The following is a 9,795-nucleotide window of genomic DNA, read 5'->3' on the forward strand; positions in this document are numbered from 1 at the left end:
ACAATGTTGACATTTGGTTGTCCTTTCCTTGCTCTACCTCCGCGAATCTTCACTCCTCATTGTCTTCATAAGCAAGCCGTTTGGGAGAACTCAACTATTCAGCTGACAGAGACATATTCTATGTTACATATTTCAAACAGTTTTTAAGATGGAATTCATCATTCTGAAAAACATACTGAAAACCGTGACATGTAAATGCTCTTTATTGTGTTGCTACAAAGTATAAAGTACAATGCTTAAAAAGGCTTCAGTTAGACATGGAACTTATGTCTATAACCCTTCACAGTGATAAAGGCAGCATCCATTGCCAGCAAAGGAGCACTAAACAACAGCAGATTATAAAATACCCTATGATTAGCTTTCCTAGATGTACGCTTTTATTAGTGATTTTTTTTATTGCATGATTTTCAAGTGATAATAGAGATTTTAATACAGGACACAGAATTAACCTACACATTCTCACACCCGACTCGTCACACACTGAAACTTGTTCTGGAACTGCTTCTTGTCATATTTTAACACTGGGGTGCCTAGTTGATATCAGCGTATCCGTATAGTGTCAGCACTTCACATAAAAATAGCATGCATTATATATGTTGGTACAGTTAATGGCCGTTTTGAGTTTAAATGCAAACTTTCTATTTGAATTTCTGCTTTTATGGCTCATAAAACCTTTCTCTAAATACAGTGATAATATCGTTATCGTGAGGGGTTTTTTGATCACAAAAATCATAAAGTGTAAATCTTATATTGTGGTAGACCAAGACAGAAAACAATCATGTTTTAGGTTAAGATACACCCTTTCATGAACTACACATTAAAATTAAACTTTTTAAAACATTTTAAAACATTTCTTTGGTTACCACATCTTTAAACAGCAACAACACCAGTAGAGCAATTTTTCTCATGATTTCATTGGGAATGTTGAATAATTACACTTAAGGGGTACCCAGCACATTACAATGCGAAGCAACTATGTCCTGAACAAACATCAGTATATGAACACTGTCGTAATATTAGTCTGCAATGACTTGGTCATCCTTGCGTGTCTCCACTTTGTATATTGTCTGGTAGCCATCATCCCAGGCATACAGCTGCTTGTCTCCGGGGTGATAGTGGATGCTGCTATGGCTGGTGTAACGTTTCGGGAAGAACATCACAGGACTCTCATTGCTGCATATGGATGGCACAGGGAAAAGAAAGTGGTTTGTCATGTAGATACTGTATGCATGTATGGAGGTGTATACTGCGCATGCAAGTGCGTGTGTACAAGCCAACCTGTGAATGGTGTCATGGATGTCATAGAGACACTGTATGGTGGAACGTCCTCCATAGCGTGTGTTGTAGACCACATAAAGGGTGCCACATATTAGGAAAGCTCCTTCAGCATCATGGCTTCTACACTGTGTGTCCCACACAGACTCTACTGCCAAGGTTCCTAACATATAAAGAAACAAAGGTGAACTGAATGGATATATGTTCTTGCTTTATGTAACTGGTTCCATGGCGAGATCAAACCATAGAGGGTATAAAAGATGGATGTAAGGCTCTGGGCAAAAGTTTTGAGTCACCCGTAATTTGCAAAAAAACATGCAAAATAGGTGCATTTATTGAAATTATATAGTATATAAGCAAAAATAGAGTTTATACAGTTCTTATAGTTTTAAAGCAAATAATTGGTGTGACCACAACACAGCCTTAGGGAACCCTTCTTGCTATTTTTTTAAGTAGTCTAGGGGAATAGTTCTCCAGGCATCTTGGAGGACATTTGATGTTGGCTGCTTTTTGTTATGTTCTCTCTCCCATACTGCTTAAATAATGTTTCTGGGCTCTGGGAAGGCCAATCCCTGACTGATAGTGTTGCATTGTGTGTTTTTCTATCCAGGTATGCTTTTATTACATTTGCAGTATGTTTGGGATCACTGTCATGCTGAAAAATGAAGCCAGTTCCTTTCAGATGCTTTCCAGATATTATTGCATGGGGAATCAAAATCGTGCTACTTTTATGCTTTGATGAGACCATTTATGGTAACGATAAACTGCACAGTAAATGGGTCAGTTGCAGGGCCAAATGCATTTGTCAGGTCCTGTGTCAGGTCTTTAGCAGAATTCTTTCCAATTTTTTTTAGTAATCACTTGCAATAGCTGTTGTTTTTTAGCCTTGTGTGTTCTTTTGACCTCCACTTGTCCAAATAAATAAATAAAGCACTCCTTTGAAAACTGTTAGGAGCAAGAACTAGAATGAGTGAACAAGCAGCCCATGTACAAAGAAAAACTTTGAAAGACCTTTAGATCTGTATAGTCCTCCTTTCTGACTTGTTGAATGACCGTAACCAACTGAGAGCATAAACTCATCATTAAGTGTTTAAAGCGCAAATAAGGTGATGCCTGTTTTCCCATACATTTCGCCTCCTGTTGCCCAGTAAAAAATTTTTTTTTAATACAGTCTATGCATCAGAAACCACTCTGATGCTTGTTTTATTATATATATATAGACTCAAAACCTTTTTTCACAGAACTGTGTATGTCTAGCAGGAGTAGTACTTTACCTATTTCCAGTTTGGTGATGACCAGGTTTCCTCCATACTCAGCATCTGCATGGATGACCCAGAGGCCAAGTTCATCAACAGCCATGTCCAGGTAAGTGTTCGGGTTCAGACTGTAGACGGGCATACGACCAGCTCCTGGAAGAAGAGTGCTGTCCACCACTGTGCCATTCAGCAGGTCTACCTTTAGGATTTTAATTGATATGAACGGACATCGTTATAGCATAGAGGGCCTTTTATTTAAGTCACTTTATCTAACCACAAAATTAGATTGAGTAACTACTGAAAGTATGTGAACAGTGGTGTGCTATTTTAGTCACTTTATTAGCACAGAGTTGGAGGGCACTGCATGTTGAAACTGGACTAAGATAAAAGTTAATGCTAGCATGCTAACAAACTTACGAAAGATCCATTTCAGACTAGCATTTTTGGCTTGGAGTAGCGTATACTGTAGGTATAATTAATAATATTGTGGTTTCGAGGGTGTTAAAAAGTACAATGGTAGACAGAGCCTTCAGGATTCAGGCCCCCTTTCTGTGCAACCAGATCTTAGTTTGGATTCAGGAGACAGACAGCCCTCTCTACTTTTAAGATTAAACCTTTCCTTTTTGATAAAGCTTATAGTTAGGCCTAGATCAGGTGACCCTGAATCCCTTCTTAGTTACGCTGGAATAGGTCTAGGCTGCTGGGGGCTTCTCATTATAAACTGAATGTTTCTTTTTCACTCACCTCTTTTCTCTTACTATGTATTTATATACCACTCTGCAATTAATTATTAGTTATCTCTGGCTCCTTTCCACAGCATTTCTTTGTCCTGTCTTCCTCACATACCCCACAACTCGTGGCAGATGGTGCTCCTCCCTGAGCCTGGTTCTGCTGGAGGTTTCTTCCTGTTAAAAGGGAGTTTTTCCTTCCCACTGTCACCAAACTGCTTGCTCATAGGGGGTCATAAGATTGTTGGGGTTTTCTCTGTACTATTGTAGGGTCTTTACCTTACAATATAAAGTGCCTTGAGGCAACTGTTGTTGTGATTTGGTGCTGTATAAATAATAATAAAATGAACTAAATATTAATGTAGACTCTATTTAATTTTGGTGACTAGTAAGACCCAACTTGGCTTGTACAAACCAAAGGCTTTAAAAATCCCAGGCAAGCCACCATATATCAAAATGTGGTTACTTTATGTACTACTTAAAGAAGGCTTCTGTAAAAAGAAAAAGAAAGAAAACCAGTGCACACATGAGCGACCTTACACAAATTAGCTGTGTTAGCAATACTCCCATATCAGCTAGAGTAGGTCAGAATCACTTGCATGGCAATGAGAGGGACACCACATTACTTACTATTTAATATCAAGATAGTGATATTAAGTACAACTGAGGCAAATATGACATTCCTCACAGACATGTATTATATTTGTGATTAACGGAATAAAATACTGTAAATTCTTTAACCCCCCCCAAAGTATCCTGACAAAAGTCTTTAGCTCTGCTGGAACAAAACTGTTTTCTCTGCTCACTGACCTCAGCTGACACAGAAGTGAAGGAAAGAAAACAAGAACGACTCCTCAGTGACTAAGCTCCCTGTTATGAAGTCTCAAACTGGTAAACTGCAATTGTATCCAGCAACTGTTGCCAAGCGACATGAACTACTTTAATCAACCCCTTTTGTACACAGAGTGCAAATCAACACAAGAATGCCTTGATGTGAAGTACACATGAACAACATCACATTCATGTTTGCCAAATCACTTACAAACCTTCACTATTTGGTTTGTTGTATCTGCTTTGTGGTAGTAGAGGAATCCATTGTAGACCACATGACCCGATCCTTGCCAGTGGAAAGGCAGCTGCACCACCTTTGCTGGAGATGAAGTCCTCTCTGTGAAGCTTTGCAGGGAAACATACTCCAGCACGGTGTCGTTACGAATTCCGCTGAGCAGATAAATCTGAAAGATTGGGACAAGCTGATAAGAGATTTTGCAGCTCAGCTTTATATTCTATTCTTTATGAAAAACTGCATAAAAAGGCTGTTTTAAAAAGCTTTTAGCATTTTGGTTGGCATCATCTTAAGTGTTTTGAGCCAGAAAAACAATTTTTGCACATAGTGGTGGTTAGTAATGTACATCTGTAGGGTACATGTGTGAACAGCCGCAGACACCATTTTATTCTAACTAACATTTAAATAAAATAATAGAATTTTACTCACTTATAAAGCTTGAAAAGACTTCTTGGACAGTCAGTTAACACACCTAATCATGCAGCTGTAAACATGTTCATTTAAAGCACTAAATTTTGCCACTTTAACACAGCAGTCCATGGGAATTGTCTCACTTTTGGAACAAGCCTCAACTGGCCAAACAAGAAACTGCAGTCTGGACTCAGCTTTTAAGTTCAGCTCCAGAATATTGGGAAGGTGGTTTTTTCTTTTGGCCAATCTTATATAACTACAATACACCCAGCCATTTACATCTGGGTAGAATTGTTAATTATTAGGAGCTCCATAGTATATAGTTTACACATTTGCCTAACAAGCCAAAGATTCCTGGTTCAGTCCCAGGAGGAGTTCCTAAAGCACTGGCTAAATGTAGCTTTGTAATTATTAAAGCCGTGAGCTATTGTTTATTCACTTGCTCACTCATTACAAGCAAAGAAAACAGTACATATTTAACAGACATACAGAAAAATTAGCATCTTTGGGAGCTGTTTTTCTGGATCCCTGAAAAACACAGGTCAATTTTCTTACCCTCTGCTGAACCATATTTTTTGTCACTAGCTCCTAATCAGGAAATATCTGGCTCTTTAGATACAAAGTGACAAATGTTACAACAGCTAGTGTCAAACTTGAAAGGAAAGTGAGAGCCAAGGGAGTAAAATTATACATTATAAAACCAAATGACCTGAAGCTGAGCTCAAAGATGTTAAAATGTTTTGCAGAATCCAGGGAAGCTGCTCAGTTGGTAATAATTGTATGTGGTTTTATCACCTTAAGCCAGCCATTTCCATCACAGGTGGTCATCTGATAACAGCTGATGCAATCATATAGGACAAAATAGTCCAAAAAGCATGATTCATTTTGATTATTCTGAGAACAGATCAGTGATTGTCCATTAACAGAGCCACAGTGAGAGAAAGATAAACAGAAGAGTGCAGCTCAGAAGGAAAAACAGCTCTCCCTCTGCTGCAAACAACCAGTTATTTCATCATCTATAAAAAAAGAAGAGACCTTGGCTGATCCTTCGGAGGGGTCCTTGAACCAGGAACCATAGGTGTCTCCTGCCTTCTTTACAATCTTGAGAGACTTGATTTGACTCAGACCAGTGCTGCAGTCTGGAAAAATCACAGAAGCAGGAATGAACATTTTGTTGTTTGTTTCTGTTTTCCAAACTTATGTTATGTGGACCTTTAAATATCTCGTCTTATTTAAGCACCATTTTGCACTTTGATCTTGGCTTTCCTTTTCAGCAGGTCGAGTTCTGCCGCTTTTATCTGCTGTTCCAGCAGTGCCTCCTCCATCTCAATTTCAGACTGACTGGGAATTTTGTTTTCCAAATATTCCAGCTCTCTTTCCATCCGGTCTACACGTACAGACATGCCATCCATCTGGCTCTTCACCTCTGATCTACACAGCAAAACAGTGCTTATTTCATGTATTTCATTCAGTCCCTAGAAATTTGTCATCACTTTATTCATTTTTTCACTTAAATAGTGTGTACTGAGAGAAACTTTGTAAAGGAGATCTTTCACACATGTTACCTGAGAACACTGAGTGTAGACAGATAACCTCTGATTTCACTGGAGAGGTCAAAGGTTCTTTGGGTGACGCTTGTGGTGCTCTGCTCACACTGATTCAGGCGCTCCTGGTTTCATGAGAAAAGGAGTTAAAATGTGAATATTTAGTTTGAGAACTGATGGAACTAATATCAATTTTTTTCTCTAACAACAAAAAGGTTCACGTAAATTTTACTTGGTCAAGTATGAAGAATACCTCACACAAAGCCTTGCTCCGCTTATTCTGTACATTAATAGCACTTGATGCTACATCCTCACTCGGTATGGTTTGACCATTGGCTTCTGGTGGCTAATGCTAAGATGTTTTGGGTTGATAAATTAAAAGAAATACTGGCGACCACCAGTGATATGCCTCAGCATCCTAATACATGCATCCATGGTGTGAATTTTAAATTCCTGCATTGCTTTGTTTTTAAGTTATCGCATTCACAAGAAAAGTTGACCTCTCATGTCGCCCACCCACCCAGCCGTCTGCCAGGTGGGGTGACAAAACCCCATCAACCCTTTTACGGCTCAGAGGTAAAAACTGAACGGTAGCCTCCCACTGTGATGGGATCAAGTTTGATGATCACTTGTTCCCTTAATGGAAGGTGTCACTGTGAGGGAATACTAAGGTTTTCTTAGCATTCACCTCTATTAAGATGAAACATTTCTGTCCTGATCATAGTGGTCTGTTTCAGCATGACAGTGACCTCAGCCACAGGGCATGGAGGTTTACTGAAGGGTGAACTGTTTTAAGTCATGATCAGGGCATTCCTGTTTATTTTTGTTTTGTGTGGAAATTATTATTTTTTTTTTTTTTTGGAAGGTTCTGGGAGTTGGATGGTTTCCCTCGCACCTGATCTGCAGCTCTTTGTGGAGTGGGCAGTATTTAAGAGCGCTGTGTGCAGCAGATCATCGCCAGATTGTCTTCACCTCTTCGGTGCCCACCAGCCGTCAGCTGAACTCAACTCAACTGGTCCCTGATCTCCAACCTTCTTTCGTGGAGATTTCCGAATGCTTCTCAGAACCAGTAAATCGTGCCCTCCTAACCGCTACCACCTGCCCACTCTCTGCCAAACTCCCCAGTGCTCTGGATTGTAGCATGGACTCCTCCTTCCTGATTATGGAAACATCACAGCAAAAGTAAGGCTGAAGACTTTGACGGCCTGCTTCGGGATTCATTCACTACCGCTCACTTACACTCTCTCTCTCCTCCACAGATTGCACAGCTCACCCCTGTTTTTTGTGAGAGCAAGTTTTGTGTTTGTTAGATTTCTGGATTCCTGGTTTGGTTTTTCTTAGCTAATAAACTGGAAACTTTATTGCAACATCATTTTGTGTTTGAGTTCAGTTTTTGCTTTATAGTTATTCCAGAGATGAGTTTCAGTTTTGCAGCCCTGCCTTTTGGCTCATGTCTTGATTTCTATTAGTAGTTTTCAGTTGCCTTTAATGTTGCCTGTGTTTATGTCTTGGTTCTCCTGTGCTCACTTGTCTGACATTTTGTTAAGTGTTAGTGTTCATGTCTGGGGCTTACATCATATGTTGATTTAGTTGTGTTTCTGTTTCCCCCCCTACTTTTTTCTTTCTTTCTTCTTCTCTTTCTTTTACTTGTACAGGGGATTCTCTCCCCCTCGCTCTATGACAGCTGGGACTGGCTCCAGCTGTTCTGTAATCCCACGCTGCATAAACAGTAAGAATGATGGAACTGGCATAATTTGTATCTTGACAGCCTTCAGCCAAACACTCTTTAACTGCACAGGTTCACTGATCAGTCTTTTCTTTATTTGCTCCAGTTCTGCAAAGCTTCTGGATTTTGATAACAGACTAAGCTAGTACCTGAAAGTCCTTCAAAATGTAGTAAACCCACCATAATGAGACATGGTGTATTTCTATAGATTGGAAAAACATACTGACTGATATTTTTTGTTGCCTCATTTCGATTTCCACAACTCTAGATGATCAGATTATGCAGTACAGATGAAATTTTCTGAACTGAACTGCAGCATTCAGCAAAATGTAAAAGCAAAGTGAGTAACACTACAAACAGCAGTTAACAGGTGGGGGCTGAGTCTATGCTCTTTGTGTCTCTGACCTCGTGCCAGATGCACATACATGTAGTTGACATGAAACAGAAGAACCAACATCAGCTTACCTCCATCTGAGCCAGTCTCCTCTCCAGGTACTGGATTATAAAGGCATCCTGAGAGGAGCTTTGGCTCTGGACTGAGCCAACGATCAGACACAAAGATATGAGAAAGAGAGGAAGTATGCCCGACATGACTAAAACTCAATAAGTCTGCCCAGAGTAGTCGGCCCAAGTTTCACTGCAGCTGCAGAGGCAGTGAAACTTGCCTCTTTTTGTTTCTGAAAAACTTGTCAGTATTAATGAGACCACTTCCTGTATTTCCGCAGCACTCCTGCAGCACAGAGCTCAGTAAAAGTTCTCCAAAGTGAGAGCGTACAACAGTTTTGCTGTTATAGAAGCAATCCCAGAGTCCTTAAGTGACTGAATTCTTCTCCTTCTGCTTTATTCAGGAAAAGTTGCAGCTCCAGAACTTTCTGCCTTGTTTCTCTAATAAGTTGTTCCTTCACTGGGTTTTGGATCCAAGTGAACCTCACCCACGGTCCCTCCCAGTCTCTCTCTCTCCTAGTCGCTCTGTCTGCCTCTCTCGCCCACCCTTCTACGCTCTGGTTTTTTGTGCATTTGAGGTATGAGAGAACCATCCAACAGAGGAGGGGGAGAAAGAGAGACAGTGAGAGCTAGAAATAACCCCGACAGTTTATACTCCATTGGTCAATCCAACATTTTTTCCATTGTAATACTCTCCAGATGGCCCACTGACACGTCCTCAGTTCTCCCACAGAGCGAACCCTGACCCAATAAAGTTACCAGTTGGATATATTAACCAAATCAGTGCTCTATAACCTGTCTAGAAATGTTTTTCAAGTATGAGGAAAAAGCCCATTTATACTAAACCCATTCACAAACAAACAAATTGTATTTTACAGGCAGGATTTACAGGGTTTATTTTAATATACTGATACAAAACAATAATTACAAAGTTGTCTTTTAATTTCCATCTACTTATCGTTGTCGGGGGGGCTGGAGATAATCCCAGCTACCATAAGAGGAGAGGCAGGTACACCCTGGACAGGTCGCCAGTCTAACACATAGAGACAAACGACCATTCACACCTATGGAAAATTTAGATTTACCAATTAACTGCATGTCTTTGGACTGTGGGAGGAAGTCGGAGTACCTGAAGAGGACCAACACAAACATGGGGAGAACATCCCAACTCCACACAGAAAGTAACCGGCCAGGTGCTGGAATCAAACTCAGGATCTTCTTGCTGGTAGGCAACAACTGTGCTGCCCGTCTTTTAACATTGGTAACATTTTTAGCTCTCAAACAAAGATATGTGAAAATATGTCAAAATAACAAATGTGTTTTGTATTATAGGGACATCTTGTGG

At 40.1% G+C, this 9,795-nt stretch overlaps 1 protein-coding gene across 1 annotated transcript; it reads right to left on the minus strand.

Moving 5' to 3' along the window:
* Window positions 1–185: 185 nt before the first annotated feature.
* Window positions 186–9,009, minus strand: olfml1 (olfactomedin-like 1). The gene is made up of 8 exons (XM_003439575.5): window positions 8,472–9,009; window positions 6,302–6,405; window positions 5,977–6,167; window positions 5,772–5,875; window positions 4,306–4,494; window positions 2,550–2,730; window positions 1,279–1,438; window positions 186–1,173 (listed from the first exon to the last, which is right to left on the minus strand). Exons 1-8 carry the CDS (start codon window positions 8,595–8,597, stop codon window positions 1,017–1,019), a joined length of 1,212 nt encoding a protein of 403 aa, XP_003439623.1. The 5' UTR covers window positions 8,598–9,009; the 3' UTR covers window positions 186–1,016.
* Window positions 9,010–9,795: the final 786 nt, after the last annotated feature.

Source organism: Oreochromis niloticus, linkage group LG7 (assembly GCF_001858045.2).
Source record: "Oreochromis niloticus isolate F11D_XX linkage group LG7, O_niloticus_UMD_NMBU, whole genome shotgun sequence".
NCBI lineage: Eukaryota > Metazoa > Chordata > Actinopteri > Cichliformes > Cichlidae > Oreochromis > Oreochromis niloticus.

Bases quoted from the DNA above. Each gene is read 5' to 3' on its own strand.
- olfml1 (XM_003439575.5), bottom strand. From the start codon at position 8,597: ATGTCGGGCATACTTCCTCTCTTTCTCATATCTTTGTGTCTGATCGTT. The intron at 6,168-6,301 runs GTAACATGTGTG...TTTGCTGTGTAG, and splicing joins TCTACACTCAGTGTTCTCAG to ATCAGAGGTGAAGAGCCAGA. The intron at 4,495-5,771 runs GTCTCTTCTTTT...CCAATCTTTCAG, and splicing joins CCTCCGAAGGATCAGCCAAG to ATTTATCTGCTCAGCGGAAT.